This window comes from Anopheles gambiae, chromosome 2 (assembly GCF_943734735.2).
Source record: "Anopheles gambiae chromosome 2, idAnoGambNW_F1_1, whole genome shotgun sequence".
NCBI classification, from domain to species: Eukaryota; Metazoa; Arthropoda; class Insecta; order Diptera; family Culicidae; genus Anopheles; species Anopheles gambiae.
The window spans coordinates 95283801-95302374 of NC_064601.1; the positions used below are offsets into that span (position 1 = coordinate 95283801).

Consider the following 18574-nt stretch of genomic DNA (forward strand, 5'->3'; position numbering starts at 1 on the left):
AGCACCGGTCTTGTGTTTGGGATGGTTTTTTTTTCTCGCCCCGCAGGACGAAAGGTTCATTTTGTCAAATTATGTACGAATTACTGCTAGGGCATCCACTTCCGATGTGAGATAAGTGGCGTACTCAATGAGTGTCGGTGTATTGGATAAGGATATGTAGCGCGAACACACACACACACAGTTCTAGCCAAAAGAGACGAAAGATATTGTGTTAAGATTGAAACTTGTGCTTTTTATCCTTCCGCCTACTTACAACGTCAACTATCGCACGTCATTGTAGCGTCAAGCAGCATACGTCACTGTCGGTATATAAGCTCCCTAAAGCTCCTTCCAGGACGTTACCGAAACGCCGGAATGCCATTAGCGGACGGATCCAATCCAATCATCGGCTGCCAGCATAGTTCCGATTATCAGCTACCAGTGTGTGAAACAGAGGTCACCCTTCGTAGAAAACTATAAGGACATTGAAAATGCTCTCGAACATAAACATCCATGCACACATGGAAACCATCGGATTGAATCGGATTGTTTAAGTCGGCTCTCAATGAAACAAACCCCTCGATTACCACACCCATCCTACATGCTTCGAAGCACTTGCTTATTACTTCGTTTCTGGTGATTGAATTTATGAAGCAGCAAGCAGCACAATGAAGCTGCGTCTGCCTCATACTTCAATCTCCGCTCGAACACTCGAGGTTGCATCCGTGTACGACGCGCTCGGTCCTAAGTCATAAAATTGAGCGATATCAAAACAGATTGAATTTCTTTCAACGTAAATAACGTCGTCCCGAAGGCTTCGGTGCCGATTTCGCAAGGACGGTGCCAGTGGATGGAATGGTTGGGCTTTGCCTACTCCCAGCCTGGTTAGATTTATCCCTCCAAAGCGCCCACCAAGTAGGAGTGAACTGTGCAGAAACTTTGCACAAAGCTAAACCATTCAAACCCCGGGACTTACTGTTTTTTTTTGTGTTTCCATTCCGTTCGTCAGGGCATCCTTCTTTCCTCTGTGACTTCATTTTACCCTTTTTTCATCCTTCTTTCCTTCCTTCCTTCCTGATAAACTTTAGGGGGGTGACGTTTTTTCTCTCTCTTTCTCTCTCTCTCCTTGATCAAGATTCCCTGAGACTGAGTTTTCGGGGGAGTTCCGCATCGGATTGCGGATCCCACTCGTCTCGGCATTTTGTGTTTCCCAACCCAATCAAAGCTTCCTACTCGAGTGCCGATGTGCTAACCAGCAGATTGAAATATGATTAACCGTCAGCAAAAAAAAACAGAAAGAGGAAGATGATGCCAAGCATCACTCTTGTTCGGCACTTACACATACACGTGCTCTCACTCTCCTTTTCCTCTTCACAAATGAACTTGGAATATAAAACAACCCCAGAAAAGCATACGAGACACTTTGACTTTTTTTGTGTGTGTATATCGTTGTCACCGTCGCTTGTCACATCATGGAAGGGTTGAGGCCCTTTTGTCGTGGTAGTGAAAGAAAATAGCCGGAAAAATCGTTCGAAACCATATCCCGGCCATATCCGCGACATTCGGGAGTTTGACTCCCGTGACGCTATACGGACGCGCTGAAGCACAGCACCAGGCTCAGGCTTTAACGGTTCTGAGGTTTTGCCCCTTTCTTTCTTTCTTTCTTTTTGCTGGTCGTACGGTTGCGATACGATGATGGATGGTACGGGAACATTTTTATCCCATTACCAACCGACCGTGGTGGCTGCCGTGGTTGCGTCGCTAATGGTGAAAGAGTGCCAACGGGGCAAAGCGCTCTCGGTTCGGCACAACATAGTTTAATGGCGCTCCTTGTCGGCATCGTACATTGCACAAAATAACTACTTAACCTTCTAATGGATCGTGAACTTCGTCCTGTGCTTCGAAGGTCCACGCACAAACACACATACATCAGGCAAATCACGGGACGGTCTTTAACTCGGAACTCGGCCCAGTTTTCTTTGTTTGCCATGATTGAGCATCGGTGGGGGAGCTTCCGTCTTTTCTTTTTTCCTCCCTATACTGTACTCCTTGTACTGCTGCTGTAAGCAGGACGTACATTGGCTGGCATTGGCGCAACAAAAAGGCTCACCACGGTGTAACCCTTTTTCCTTCGGCATGTGAGGAGTCAGTGGGGTTTTTTTTTTTTTTGGTTTGTTTGTTCACTCTTCATTTCCTTTCATGCTCATTCTACCGTCAAAACCCTGATGCCCTGAGATTCTAAGCAAACAGATCCCGCACCCGGTTGGGTTGTTCCCTGTGGAGTTGGCTGTTTTTTCTTTGTTGCTCTGTTCGTTCGTTGGTTTGCACCACCAACATCTCGTTTGCTCATTTACTCAACCGGGAAGTCGAGTCTCAGCCGGGTTGGGTTGAGCTGGTGGTAGACCGAGGCGTCACTTTTCAGCAGCATTCCAGCAGTGTGGGTACGTACGCAGGGAGGCTAGTTTTTTTTTGTTCACCCCAGTTAATCGTTGGCACTCCGCACGGATACGGAGTTTTGTTGATGGAGATAAACATGACACCGGCAGAGGGAAAAAAGGATCGCAAGGGTATATGTGTGTGTGTGTGTGTGTGGAAAGCGAAGGAACAGACAATCCTTTCCCTGTGCCGTGCATATGCTCGGTGCTGACATATTGCGGAAGCAAAAAATCAAAAGCCTCTCCCGAAGGAGATAATTCCCCAGGAAAGATAAACGCCAGCCAGCGCTGCCGTGCGTGTTTGGGAGCGTTTGCAATGTCACTTTTTTGGGGTGGACTTTGTTGCAGGTTGTGCTGTGTGGGAATGATAAAATTTGATCTCTACGGACTTTGTTTGGCTATGTTGAGTGCAGAAGAAGTTGCTTAGAATTTTAAGTAACCTTAGCTCAACCCAAAGTGACTACAAAATCGGTACAGAAACTATCTCTATGGCACCTACAGCAATGAAAACAAAACATGCGAATATTGACTGTAATTTCATACATTCATGAAGTATTTAGGCATTTTAATATAGCAATTTTTAACGGCAAAATACATTATTGCAATATTGAAGCAGTGTTGAAGCCACCAACTCTGTCTAAAGAAAGAATCGTTTAGTCGTTTAGTCTAAAGAAGAATCTGTCTAAAGAAATACCATATTTTATTTTGACTCTTTATGTGCTAAAGCCTCAAAATTTAACATAATTCGAAATGAAAGTCGATGTATTGAAAGAATCATTTAATGTCCTTCGCTAGTCTTTCGGCTCTTACTGGGCTTCTAGGGACATATCCATTCTTGAATTTACTTAACAGATAAAAAAAATGAGACACCATTACCGTGCAAATAAAAACAACATTGCACTGAAGTATCTTCCCTTGATCAAAGTCCCCCCCCCCCCCCCACGATGCCAAAGGGCATATCGTTTCTATTCTTATCATCCATCGACGTCCCTTAACCGTAAGCATCTCCGATGTCAACCGGCATACCCGTGTCTACTGCGTACAAACAGACAAACACCGCCATCAATATGCTGAAACAGATGCCCGCAGTCTCGTAGGATCTTCGTCTCTCGATGGAAGAAGTTGAGCCTGGGGCTATGACGTTGTTTTGGTTGACAGACACACAAACGAGTACGCTACGGCCCGCCGTTACGGTGGGGTGCAAAAATGTTCGCCTCCGGCTGTCAATTTCTTGTCAGCTGGAATTCCCAATTGTACTAATCGTACCAGCGGCAATGAGAAGGAAAAGACACTGTAAAAAGACAACCGGTAAGGATTTTTTTTTGCTGCTTCTAAAACGAATTGGCCGCGTGACGACGCAGAATAAATTGCAGCGGACTGGGCCGAAAAATCGAAACAAGCCAATCAAACGCAGGGCTCAATGGGCTCAATCCACCCGACACACACGGGTGTAATACGAGCCGGAGTTTCCATTTTCGGTGTCTATCGTTGTAAGTGTGCGTTCGTTCCCAGGTCACGAATGCCTTGCGCTATCACGTTTCGGGAGTTGTTTATCTTGACTCCATTTCCAGCCCGAAAGTTGCACGGGGCTGGAGGGTTTTGTTGTTCTTCGATTTTCGCACCCTCGGGGTTCGTACAACCCCTTCGGCTGCGCGTATTTTATTCGATTCAATTCATTGCAACGGTAACGCAACACGCGCCAGTAACGATTCTCGCTTCAGGTTGCGTAACGGTGAACGAAACGGCGTTCGATTTTCCAACGCGCCTGCAAGGTAGGCAACACGCCTAGCACTGTCAACAGGCAAACAGTGGGAACATCGTATACGTCACGTATTTTGCTATTAAGTTAATGTTGTTTAATTTTTATAACAATATTTCCAAATTTACATAATAATGTAATATCTTACCAATTTCACTTTTGTATTAATATACATTTTTTATTTGAAATAAAAGACAAATAATTAACCTCCTGTGCCAGCTTTTGGTCCATTAAAAGCACACAAAACCTTCTCCAAAAACATGCTGCTTTCCACACCACCATTGCAATTCTTACTTTCCCTCAGGGTGCTCACAAAACACCCCAGCACAGTGCGTTCATTCGTTTCTCACACACTATTTTGGCACATTCACCCGCCACGTCCTCGGATAGGCAAACATTCGTACGCAAACAAAGTCTGCCATCCTCGCGGTACGATCGAAAACCGCCCCGCCCTGGCTTCTCGTGTATACGGCGGCGCATGGAAACACTCGTAATAATAAATGTAATTGGAAGCCATAAATCCGGCATTGTTTCGAACGTGGTCCAACGCGCTAGCCTAGATTTTGCGCGCTGCAACCAACTCCGAAGGTCGAATACAGAGGCAAGCCAAACGAATACAGAGTGTACTACTGAATGAGCATTGAGTGTGTATGTGTGTGTGTGTGTGTGGTAAAAAGGAAACAAAAGAACTCAACGCACACATAGCCAGCGATTTCTTCGAGCGCCTGAATGGTAGGCTACGCGCAAAGCACATTACATTTGGCAGCTTGCCAGCTTGGGCCAGTATGTTGCTACATTCACGGTGCAGCATTTTGGCAGCACTTTGGCGGCTCGAGATTTGCGCGCAAACTGTGTTGTTTCTCGGTGCTTAAAGTCGGCCAGGGCTGTAATGGTGTGTGGTCCGTGTGCAACAATATATTGGCAGCTCTACCCTGTGGCAGATGAACCTGTTGCGGTACACCGCAGCGCTCTTCCGCTGCTTTTGCCAGATGATGGGTGCACAAAACCGCAACATCGTGCTCCATTCAAAGCGACACTCCTCCTGCTGCACCTGGATTATGGCGGAAATTCGTACCACCACCGTTGACGTTGACGGTCCTGTACGCTCGTCTCCCGTCATTGATGATTAGCGAGGATTATATTAGCTAAACGGCGGCAAGTCAGCACCCGTTTGCCGTGGGACAGGTGGAAAGCGTCTGCCGCGTTTGATAGCTACAGCTTTAGGGATTAGCTCTCGTGATAATAAGCGGATGAGCATCCGCTTTAGCGATGATTAATGTGACGCTTCACGGCAATGCAGCGAACTGCCGCATTGCTGCAATCGATGAAGGTGTAGGGGCAATAGAAACTACACATTTGAGCATAATTGCATAGTAAAATCCAGCTCATCGTTTGCGACATTCAACGAGATCCATTAGTATTGCTTGAGAGTGTTTTTTTTTATTCTCCACAGTCACTGTGGTGGTCACACCTTAAGGTGGTGACCGATTATCAAATTCACTTTAACTCAATCCTAACGTTTATCGCATTACCGTGGTAGAATGGCTCCTCACCCACCGGTCATTGCAATCTTGGTCGACAGGTGTTTGGTAAGTGTAAAATTTCCCACCTGTTCCGCCGCTGGTGAGTTGCTTGGATTCGTCGAAAAGAGAACGAGAGATAGAGAGAGAGACGGAGGGTCACGAAAGTGTGGTAATGGAATTCTACTACCTCATGCGGGAGAGAAAATGTAGATTCATTGCAAATGCTTTCCCTCCCATTCCGACCTCGCGCTGGGAAAGACGGGATGGAGTCCGTTTGTGCCGGCTAACCACATAACCGGCTTCCCGCGTCAGTGAAGCAAGCGATGTATGTCTACATCCTGATGGTGGAAGGTTGGGAACGTTGTGGGAGTCGGCAAAAGGGGTCAGAAAGGTCAACGCCGTTTAAATGGTTTCTACCGCTCCAAAACGGGCATGGTGCGTCATACCAGAAGGGAACCGGTGGACCAGCCCGAACGGAACGGATGGAAAGTGGGCTTGTAATTAAATTTTCTCTGGCACTCTCTAAATTTGTCCGACATTAAATCCTTCCTGCCGAGGTGCCGCTGGACCCGTGCGGTGATGCTGGAATTCTCCAGCGGATATACCCACACACACACACCGTTGGGAGTGTAACGAGTTGGACAGCTGCGGCGACCAAAGTCGGTAAAAGTCAGCGAATAATTGAATTTATAATTACGAAAATCTGTTGGTAAATAATTTGACCTACGCCCGGAAGGGAACGTAGGGGTAGTGACAGCCAGAAAGGAAAAGCCATGGTCTCTAAAGGAGTGTTCGCGGTATTTGTTACGCACCACTGGTTGAGACTAAGCGGAAAAGTAAACAGCTTACCCTTACGTTTGTCCCCAAAGAAAAGCTTGAAACCCGTTTTGGGAAATCATTTTAAACGGGCCAGAAAACGTTGTTTCTAAGAAACATTTCATTGCAAACCCATTTTGTTATGCATAAAAACTACATCAAAAGAACAAATCACTCACATTTGGTCGTTGATGCATTCCCATTTCGGTAACAAAGCAAACCCAAAACGCTCGCTAAAATTGAGTCCCGCAAAGCGTGAAGCATACCACCGCTAACCTACACCATTCCATCGAGTTATTTCCCATTGCATTACAGGATCATCATAACTTGTAATGCTCCTCCGTTTGGTGCTCCAGCTACGGGGAAAGAATGTCACCAGCATAAAAGCATAAAAGAACCACCACCATCTCCATTGTGTGTGTGTGTGTGTGCTGGAAATTGTGATACTGTTATACGGAATGCATAGTAAGCGGTACACCAGTGTCAGTGGGGCACTGGCCGCTCGCATTCCGCCCTCCCCGAGCGGAACGTGGCCATCCGGATTAAGTGTGGAAAATCCTTCCGGGAAAACTCATACACTACCATAATCAAAATGGATGGCGTCTTCCTATGCAAAGGTCTTCCTTCTGCTTGGTGATGGTGGTGGTTGGTGCGCTCAACTTACCGCTGATATACTCACATACTCGCCGCACGAACAGCGTGCGTGTGTGTCTGTGGGAGATCGTATCCGAGTTCTTGTCTTTTGGGGAAGTTTTTCCTACCGAGGAACGAGCACGGCGGGAGAAACATTCTTGCGCGTGGGGAGGCTTTCGTGACAGTAAATTGAATTCCTCGCGAAGCTTTCCCATTCTACCGGTGCTGCTAGTGACAGTTGATGGCAATCGTGACGACAGTGATGTTATCCTGCGTGCCGTATGTTACATTAGATCTGCACACACTGAGGTGCTATGATATCAGATGTCATCTAAATGGATATTCTTGCAAAGGGAAAGGCGATAATTTGCCTGCCTTTATGCGTTTGCAGTGTAGGTTGGAAGGTATGTAGTTGGATTCATACTAATCCTTTTATGGAACTATGGGATTTTTTTTTTACTTTGCATCGCTTTGCATCGTTAGCGAAGCAAAAATTGAAATCATTCGTCCGCCTAAGAACACCATCCAGACTCCATTTGAATAAATGCTTTTACCATCGGGTCATACAATCGTCCACTTCGAATGGACCACTGAAGCATCCTCATCAGAACAGCAGCCGAGCATCCAGAGACCTGAACTCCTAGTGGCAAGAAGGCAAGAGAAAAGCAAAAAAAAAGCCAACGAACAAACACAGACGAAGCTACTTACGATTCAAATATTGATATTCGTTTATTTTATTTAATCTACGATCATTCCAATAACCAAGTCGATTTCTCTCGGGCAGCACGGGAAAGCCATTCCTCGGAGCTTCGGTCCGTGCACCGTGGGAAAAGCCCTGACCCGAACGCTTTATGCGCTGCCGAACGTTCCGTTTCCGAGACGTTCTTGTCTTCAATCCCGTTGTGGGGTCGGATTTTCTTCAGTATCATTTCGATTTTCAATATCTGTTGGAAACGAGCGCAACGAATGAAGCGAACGCGCTATCCATAAGATCCGTATATCTCGACGCAGTGGAGTAACATATTGGCTCGGTTTCTCTCGTTCCCTCCCTTCCCCTGGGGAGCTTACGAGGAATGTCTGCATTGAATATTTATGACATGATGAGACCTATGCTTTGACCGACCCAAAGTAAAGCCAGTGTTTTCAATTAACAATTCTGTGGGAAACAAACTACATGTGTTGTTGGAAGGGAATGCGTTGACTTTGAGAGATGAAATCGACAGGCTGAGTGTGTGTTTTAGCATCCAGCAAACACTCAAACGCTTCTGTTTCACTCGTTCAACCTTTCTTGTGTTTGAATTGCTCTTCAAATACTTATTGGTGCTTTATCCATTGAAATGTTACCTCTTGCCAACCATTTCTAATGACAAACTCGCACATGATTTCATGTACCTTCCAAGCGGAAATCACTAACTCATCACATTACAAATTTAATTACTTCGAGATATACACACCAAAGCTGCATAAATCGATAGTTACTGCTAAAGCTAGTGGGAAAGAGTATGTTTGTGTTTTCATCGCCCACAAGCATTCATTCAACGTAAAAAATAAAACCGGGAACAACTCGAGGCTTAAAACCATACAAACCGTCCCACCGCTAAGCGCCTGTAGTGTATGCAATTTATTGCTAAACTTTCACCGTGCCGCACAGGCGTCCAACGTGCTTGCGAAACACCTCTCCGGGGGACGACAGGTCACCCGGTCGTCATCAATATGTCAATCAGTTTTTTCAGCCAACCCCAAAACTCCACTTTCGTCCCCAAGTTTCGTCCCCCCAACACAGTCCTCCCACAGTGTGTGGGACATCCTCGGGGGCACAATATATCTGCCCACTTGAAGGCGCGGGGTTGGTTGCCGGCTCTATGGATCGAGTTGCCCACTGTTTCGAGCGACTATCTCGACCGCGCCTAAGCTCGTTCTCCCGCGTACAGCACGGTTGCCGGATTCAATCTGAGCTTACGCTTCGTGGGAGTAGGAAAAGTTTCGATATTATTTTCCATTCTCTCAGCTCCCCCAGCTCCCATGTGCTTTCCATGTGTGAGCTTGAGGTAAGTGCTGAATGCTGCCGTACCAAATCGTGCAACAGTATGGGGTAACTTTTTTACTTTCCTTCCCACCAACGAATCACATCCTGCTTAATAAAGCAATACGGGCAACACAAACCACACAAACACAAGCCGGATGTGTATTGGCTGAATTTACATGAATGTTTTACGGCTCGAAGTGGTGGTCCAGGATTCAAAACACACGCCGGTCGTGAGCGCGCTCATGAAGCAGCACCACCAGCAGCAGTGGGGCGAAATTGTTCGGAAAAATGTTTTATTTGCAAACCATTGCAATTGACCTACTTCCCGCGTGGGTAGTTTGCGTTTGGTTTTAGTCGATGAATGTATGGAAAGTTTTCCCCCCCCAGCGGATATCCTGCTACAGTAGACGGACTAACAGCGTTAAACGCGTGCAGGGTTCCTGTGAGTCACTCTAGAGGATTTCCTTCAATTATGAACTTTTACATTTTTCTATGCCGCAGTTGTGGTTTGTTAGTTTAGAGAGAGCTTTAACAAATCGACTTATATTGCTTTAGTTTTCATTCTATTTCAACTATCGCTCTTTACTTCTCTAGCCTCTTGTTGTTCTCTAGCCTCTGGCCATGTGATGTAAAGAGTTAAGTTTCTCAACATGATTTTCAACAGAATATGTCACATCAATTTGTTTACATTTCATCTGTCAAATCTGTTTATACTGCATGATTCACAACTAATTGTTGAAAATTCTGTTTTAACAATACTTTTTACTATTTTAGAAGAACAATACTATGAATTAAACATCAAAATGAACCATTCCCTTAAGGCCACACTTGACGGAAATCATTACCGTTCCATTAAAATCCACACCACTATCTGCCAGCCGCTGGCAAACAAGTATCATCACTCATACAAACGCCCTCCTCCCAAATAAAAGCCACAACTTGGCGCATTATACGTCCACGAAACCAATCCTACCTTTTTGGCCGATCAGCACTTTTCAAACACCTCATTACGATGTCCCTCGGTGTGCTCCCTAACCCGCCCTCCCACCCGCGACTCCGACACGAAACAAACAGGTGATGAATTATGGTTGAAATTAGCGGGAACTTATTCGTTCTACACGGTGGTGCGCCCGATGCGATTGTTTGCAGTGAAAGAGCCCAGTGTCCCAGTGGTGTTGCAAAAGTCCCAGCGAATCCTCGCCAACGCTCCATTATCCTGCCCGAAGCATTCGTTCGTTCGCGGAAAAGAGTGCAGCAAAGCGGTAATTGTAAACCGGCCCTTGTGTGACATGTGACTGAGCAGATGGGGAGATGGGAGCCCAAACTCTACGGATAACATCCGGTCATACATCGCCCATAATCCCACACATGAGAAGGATCATTGTCTTGTTGGGTGTGCACAGCACGGTTGCCAGCACGAGTGATTGTTTATTGCAGGGATACAATCACACACATTCCGGGAAAGAGAGCTTTTGTTCGAAAAATGTCTCCTCATTGTTGTGCTTTCAAGGCAACAAAGTAAAGATATTCTACTATCTGTTCAGAGTTTTCTGTTCCAATAATGTTGAAAATCCCTCCAACTGCAAACGCCAATTTCACTCTCCTTCATTGGCTAATCCCCTGCAGTAGCCATATTTTCTTTATTATAAAGCACCAATGGGAACCATCTTGCAGCAGTCGGTCGGGAAACCGCAACACCTTTTACTGTGCTAACAGCTAACGAAGAACTACAATATAAAAAAACGCCACACCTTCCACCCTCATTATGCTAAACACAATATATATGAGTGCGCATTTAATATATCCATGCATTATGCTTGTTTTCATTGCAGCGCCAGCCAGCCCGGACGGGAGCGCACCATGTGGATCGTCCAGTGTGGGGCGTAAGCAGTACACGGATGCTGTACGGTGTGTAACCGACGCCCGAGCAACGGACCACGGGCGGCTGGGAAGCTTTCGCTTCTATTTATTTTTGCTTTCCACGCTCCACGTTCCCTACTCGCCCCTTGTTTTTCGTCGTGCGTGGTCGGAGCGTTGAGTATGGAAGCGTTGTGATTATGGTACCGGCTGGTACGCCCGGAAAAAGGCCAGTGTGCATCAAGCGTAAACAAAGCCCGAGTGTGGTACGAACAGCAGTGCGAACCGCTTTCCCCGTGAACCGTGAATATTGCTCCAGCTGGCGTGAGAGAATCCTGCATGTAATCCTTGGAGAAGGCAGCAGGAAAAACGTATACACAAGTTAGTACGGATGCCCACGGGCAGGTCATCCTTTAAAGGGATGCGATGAAAACTGTTGCCGAGAAAGCTACTCTAGCTCAAGCGCCGGCTCGGTTGAGCGCATGGAAATAAGTACGCTCGTCGGCCCGCATACAAGCCATGATCCATCGGTTGTTGCTTTGTGCAGGTGCTAGTGAACCAAAAACGCCATCCCGTTTGAGTTGCAGTGTGCGTGCGTGTGTGTGAGTTTCTGTGCTAGTGTTGTGCATTCATCCACATAAAAAAAGAAGCTTGTTGATCAAGTAAAACTGATTGCAAATCCCTGCGAAACACATTTGCTGCTGCTAGTTGTTGTGTGGTAAAAAGTGCACACTAACACTCCTCCCCGGGGACATTCGGAACGGTGCTGCATTTCATAACTCCACCATTCCTGCCTCCCTATCGCCACCCATCCATCCCTTCATTGTTTACGGCTTTCAATGGTGAACCTCGTCGAGCAGACAGGCACAGACACGACGACGACGACGACGACGACGAAGCCACGATCACCATCGCCACCGGCCGAACCGGCGACAGATGTGAGCAACCTCCAAACGAGCCTCTTTCCGTCGACTGTGCCAACGGTGGCCGAGGCGAACGCAGCCGACAGCCGGTTCCCACTGTTTCTGGACCAGCCGGCAAGCTCCAGCGCACCGGATTCGGACAACGACGATCGCATACCCACCAACGACCCGGCCGGTGATGATGGTGACGATGATGATGATGATCAGAGCGGCAAACGGACGTACCAAGACAGTGCACTAGATAGGCCGCGAGAGACGCGCCGCGTTCGATCGGCCATTTCACCCGTGTTTCTTAACGGGGCGGTAAAAAAACGCTGCCTACACCCGCCACAAGCAACGAACGCATTGGCCAGTGAGCCACTGCTGGTGCAGTCCGACGAAGAGCCAGCCCAGACGGGCTGCGAAGTGAACGGTGTTGACCGCGAGCCGCACCACGACATGACATCGACCGTTGCTGCCGTGACAGCGGCCGCCAATAAAGCCGTCGCCGCACTGATGCAGTACCGGCAGCAGCAACAGCAGCAGCAACAGCAGCAATCACAACAAGCATCATCCACAAATGTGAGTAAAACAACCAACCTTTTCTCTTTGTATTCGCTTGTACGTATCGCTTATGCGCCTGAAAGGTAGGCAACGGTCGTTACACCACTGCCAATGTGTCACTTTGTTTGGAGAGGGATTTTACTCGCCATTGAAAGGTCGCTCCTTTCTTCGTCCCCTTAATCGCATTGAGCGGCGACACGAGCGAACTCCACTTAGTCTGTGTGTGTGTGTGTGTGTGTTTTTGGTGCCCACTCATTGTAATAAGATTTGTTTCTAATTTGTTCTCCCCCCTGTTCGACTGCCAATCGATTACTTTTCAACTGACTGACGGTCGAGCGAAAAGCAAAGAAAAGAAAGTGAAAGCTTAATAAGATTTCACGCCAAAGTGGTAGTGCTGGGTGTGGAAAATTTCACTCTCATCTCCCGTTCAAAGAAAAGGGGAATGAGCAGCGACTTTCTATCAGCCGCCACCGTCCGTGTCTGCGTCTGCGTTCGTTGTCGACTGTCCATAACTTATTTACGTTTGTCGTCACAATCGCTCGGTCGTCCTGAAATCGCAGCCACAGGAAATGAATTGAGACTGACATAAGATGGCGACAGCGTTGCGTTTTTAGGATGCTGGTATTGTATTTTTCTTTTATTTCAATTGCCTTCATGTTTTTTTTTTCTTTTATTATGCTGTGAATCGTACTTCAAGCGGAGCTTCCAGAACAGAATCCACTGTGACTGTAAATGGGAGCGCATGTTTGTGTCGTAAAACCGTTTTCATAAATTGTACCGAGCGGATAAAAAGGTTCAAAAGCTTTCGTGGTGAACCCTCGTACCACGTGCTTCGTGACGTTGTCTTCTCGGGCAACATGCAAAGAATATTAAACGAATGCTCTTCTATTTTTTGCAATCCACATTAGTCCGCGTCGACAGAAGACAAGATGAAGGCACAGCAAAAATACAACTACAAAACATCGGCATCGATAAAAGCGGCACAATTTTCGCCCCTGTTGTGAAAGTGAAAGTACACACCATCGAACAAAGCGGAAGACGTAATGCAGTGGGAATGAAAATAATTTCATGAATTTTAATTTCCCTCCTGCGGCCGTGGGGCTGCCCGTGCTGGCTCCCAAAATTTGCCGACAGGAAATTGAAATACTCTGAAGCATTCCGAACCGATTCAATGCTCCAGTGCTGTCGCTGCTCCTTCTGACTCACTGTATAAAACACAATGCGTCCCAAACACTAACACACACGAGGGCAATGCTGGCAGACACGAATGTTGACGTACAAATTCGGTAGGAGAAGTCTGCGGCTTTGGTACAAACACAAACACGAACAGTCAGCTCTTCCGTGCATCAATAAGTCGAATTTGAGGAAAACGGAACAGTGTGTACGGTGTAAAAGAAAGCTCACGACCTTCACCAGGGGAGGGAGATGAAGCAATCTAAAACAATGCTGCAGGGAGATGATAATAAAAGAAACAATACATCCGTCTTCCATCACCAACCAGCTGCGGGAACGCACTGTACCCATTAATGCGCCTGCAAGATAGACTACCCGCATTACACCTTGGAAAGGCAGGGCGTTCCCGGGCTCAGGACCCAAGCGCGAAGTTCGCCGGTATGGAGAATAAATTAACATTCGGAGTTGGGTTGGGTTTATGGGGGAAAAAGTTTCCCCCCACGGCTTTCATTGCCGATTGCTTCGGCATGCTTTCATGTTATGTGTGTGTGTGTCGAGTGAACGTTCCCAGACCTTCGAGAAGACGCACCAGCTGTGTGTCTCGGTGTATTTGCTCTTGTTTGGAGGCTTTTTTTTGTCCAAAAAAGTCACCTTCTGGCGTTCACATGACAGTACTTGCGTAATGGTAAAAACTTGGGCCTGGCCTTGCAGCAAAGATGTTGACGTAGCAACCAGCTCCCTCCCCAGAAGAAACAGGGAAATTAATAACATCAATGAAGCAGCTCGAAATGCGACGGCTGACACAAAGCAGAGCGGCTGGTTCTCGTTCGATAAAAAGCGTTTATTGAAGGAAATTGAAAAGATGTGGTTAGCTCCATGTTGCACAATGGGAACCGTTTCCTTTCTCCGCTCTCTTGTGCAGAGGAGTTTTCTTCATTTCCTTTCGAGGTGGGAACAAATAATCCCCATCTTCCTTACAACACACCCTGTGTTCAAATTACTTTCACAAAGCCACATCGGGCATTTTATTTATTTGCTTTCGTTTCGTTACGCTTTGCAGGCCAAAATAATTCCAAAACTTTTCACCTTTTGCTACACAGTTCATATTTTGTTGTGACCGGTAGTGAGGTGGTTGAAAAGTAAATAATCTGTCCTCTGTGTCCTTTACCGCTGCGTGGTGGATTTTCAATCCACACCAGGCAAAAGTGTCACAGCACAACAACCTCGCACTGAAAGGTGAATGTTGATACTCGCTCCCACCCTGTGCGGTACGGTCGAGAAGTTAAATATAATTAAAAAATACGCACTTTTTGTTGAGGAAAAAAACGGAGCTGAAAGGAATAAAACGGCGAGACCGGCCATTGACGCATAAAACGGTGACCGCAGTCATCCGTGCAAAAGGGAAAACCGCTTATTTTTTCGCTGTGTGGCGGGTTGTTTTTGAGGTGGGTATTTTCCTTGCTTTGAGACGCAAACGGGTCGCACTGGTGTTTGTGTAATGAATTTTTGAAAAATAAAGAAAAACCCTCGCCAAAAAGTTTCGGACCGCAAAACTTTGCGAACGAGAAACATAATCGGGTTTTGGAGGAGGATTTTGAAATACAAAAACCAAGTTTATTGCATCTTTTCTGTTAAACTCCTTTCGCATGAGGGGGGAAAAAGACCTCCAAAAGGCGCCATTAATCTTTCCTGCGACGCATTAAATCAGAGGACAGCATCAAACAAATGTATTCTACTCTCACTCTCACTCTTTCTTCCTATTTCTCCTTCTCTCTCTCATCCCATTAGCGATTAACGTTTGATGGACGTTTTTATTCCCACCAACCCACCTTTGCTTCTCCCCTTATCAATCGATCAGTGATATCGCTTTTGTCGCTTTCGGTTGTTATTATTGCGTGCTTCAACCAATCGCTCATCATTGCTAGCGATATCGATTTTCGGGGGCAACAACAGCCCCCCCGGTCCGTCCAACCTCGGAAGCAGCATCTCGCCAACGATGCCCTTATTAACTTGTCACATCGCTCGGGACCGGCTGCCGATGGCACTCTAATCAAATTTATGTTCATTAAGCCACTTCTCGCTCGCCGTCCCCCGAAAAACACGCCAACACAGTGGCAGCGGATGGAAAAAATAGGCACGCGTGGAAATAGAAAAACAATCGCTTTGCCATGGTGGCGGCCGCCTAGTGGGCCGTAAGTGAGGCTGATAAGCGGCTACTGTGTGGTTGTCTTTTGTTCATTTTTTCCTCTTCCCTTTTTTCGAGAGGAAGATTTTCCCACGTTTTCTCAGTGGCTATTGCGGGTTTATCGTACCGTTTGCATGATCGATCTCGCTGTAATGGTAACAGTTTCATCTGCCGAAGGTTTTATGGGGGTATATTGTTTACTTATTTCCTGTAGTGATTGAGTGGTTGAAACCCGTGCTGCAAAATGTCACTGTAAATGTTATAAAACAATCTGACTGAAACAAAAACCCAGGTCAGCATCATGTACTTTATTGTGATAATCAGAGGCTGGTGATGCTCAAACAATTGTTGTGACCAATACATGCTTGGTAACGCTTGGTCAGTCACATTATAATGACTTTTTTTATTGTGATTAGTTTTGCAAAATGTCATTGACATAGTCATGGCAAATTACGTCCGAAACAGAATCATGTCTGCGTCACGAGCTCTGTTGTGATGATCAGAGGTGAAACTCAAACATTTGTTGCAACCATCTCATGCTTGGTGACATTGTGAGCAAACAGCTGTAGATCAGTCATTTGGTCGTGACATTTTCTGTCGGTGATCATCTTGATGATCATGAGAGATATGCAGTGCGCACGAATGATACCAAGCAACAATATGAGCATGCTTTCTCGCTCAAATGTGTTATGATTCTACCCAACAGACCATCAAAGCAAAAAAAGCGAGAAAATATGCTCAATTTGTTGCTTGGGACCACTCGCCAAGCATGTTTCATGAATGTCGTGATTATCATAGAGGGAAAATGTCAAGACCAAGTGAGTGACCAAGGGTTGAGAGCAACAAAAAATGTCATCAAACGTGTGGTTGGTCCCCTTCACTGTTTGAGTCTCATCCCTGATCATTACTGTTGTGTGCGTGAGCTGTCTTGAACTTCGTTTCAGTCATGAGTATTCGTGAATGATTCATGAATGATTATGCTTGCGACGGCATTAAGCTAAACTTGTCAGTCAGAATCCTTTGGACTCGAGCAATCGCACGTCGCGTTCTTGCATATCATGACGCACTTTCATTGAGTATCAGCAATAAACATCAGGCTACCACGAATATGTACAATATTTTCGGTGGTGAGCATCACATGAAGCACATGAAATTTTGCAGCACAGGTTGAATCTAATGTAAATAGGCCAAAATGCTTCAAATTTAAACAATTATCTTATTTTTAAAACAACATTCGTACTCATCCTTTCCTCAAGGACACTCCATATCGATGGACCTTCTTTTTTACAACAAATAAAAATAACTTCCCTATACAATAAGCATGTCATCCGTCTCCCGGGGCCTTCGAAGCGATGCTGCTACACAATAACAACAAAAGGCCATCAGCATCAACAACATCAACGTGCGCACACGGTACACGCTCTACATCAAAGAGATACCCGCGAGTGGAAAACTATTCCAAGCCGGCACTCTGGGGCTGATTTGTCTCAGTGCAAATACTCGCAGCAAAAAAAGTACAAACAAAAAACATCAAACACAATCACAATCCAGCGCGTGGAGCTAAAGCACGGCCGCCATCTCGCGCTGGTAAATAAATTTTGTGCTGCACCAGCACAAATCTCTTTTATGATAAAGTGAAACGTTGTTGGTTTTTGTTTCTTTCTTTCCTTGCCCGGGCCGCAAACAGCACACAAGCATAGCGAGAGGAAAATGGCTGCTCCATTCAGTGTCTCCAATCAACGAAACTCAAACGCACAAAACACAATTTTCTTCCGCCTTTTTGGGCCCAATGCCGGCATTGGCAAATGTTGTGTGCTGCTTTCCTATGGCCGGTTTGGCGTAGATCAAGGACTCGTGGCCCGGTCAGTGGGACCACTTTATTGGACAGTATCAACCCCACACGACACAAACACACTTTATCTTTAGTGCTGCCATCTGGCAAAACCACCATTAAGGTGTGATAGACCGGCCAAATGAGCCCGTTTGCCCTCCATCGAAAGCGGCGCGCAACGATCAAACGTTTATCGTTTGATGGGTGATAATTTCGTTTAACGATTTCCTATCACCTAGTTAAGGTGGAAATGCATGCTCCACGGTATGAGATGGAGGTCGAAGGAGGAGGAGCAAACACAAAAAAACATCCAATTGATTGACACTATTTTGTGTGTTTTTTGACATCAGAATATTAACACACACTCGTGCTGACGGACTTTAAAAAAGCACAGCCTTTAAAAATAGCTTTAATCAAACAGACCTCCACACAAACAATCAAGAGGAAGCGTACCAGAGTGCCAGAAAGGAAGTAATAAATGTTAAATATTAAATCCTGCATCCAACAGGCATCCTTTGCAATCCCAAACTGACCAGTTTTGGGGCAAGAATATGGGTGTGCTGAATGTTCACGCTCACGGCGAAATAAAAACCCGAACCGTTGATTACAACAGTGCACAGGGCTAGCGTAAGCAAATGGAAATTAATTGGATTTTTATTACACCTCTCCGTATTGTCACCGTTTCTCCGACCGTTCCTCTTCTTCCGTTCTTGGTGAGGATTTGATGAAAATGGCATTCAAATCATAAAATCACAAGGATACAAACACACGCATACACAGGGGCCCAGTTTCAGTGTGCCGGATGTACTACGCACCGCACCATTGCCTACCTGCCGGGCGCAACGGGGCCGGTTTTTATTAATGAAATTTGACGTCTACTGTCGACGGGAA

At 46.1% G+C, this 18574-nt stretch overlaps 1 protein-coding gene across 25 annotated transcripts in view; it reads left to right on the forward strand.

The window, feature by feature from the left end:
* Positions 1-18574, forward strand: part of LOC11175562 (AF4/FMR2 family member lilli) — a 208326-nt gene that overhangs the window by 26978 nt on the left and 162774 nt on the right. For all 25 annotated transcript variants that reach the window (XM_061649760.1, XM_061649764.1, XM_061649761.1 and 22 more), the window contains one exon: positions 11004-12512. In XM_061649760.1, the coding sequence (XP_061505744.1) occupies positions 11868-12512 (645 nt within the window). In that variant the 5' untranslated portion in view covers positions 11004-11867. The remainder of the gene's footprint in view (positions 1-11003; positions 12513-18574) is intronic.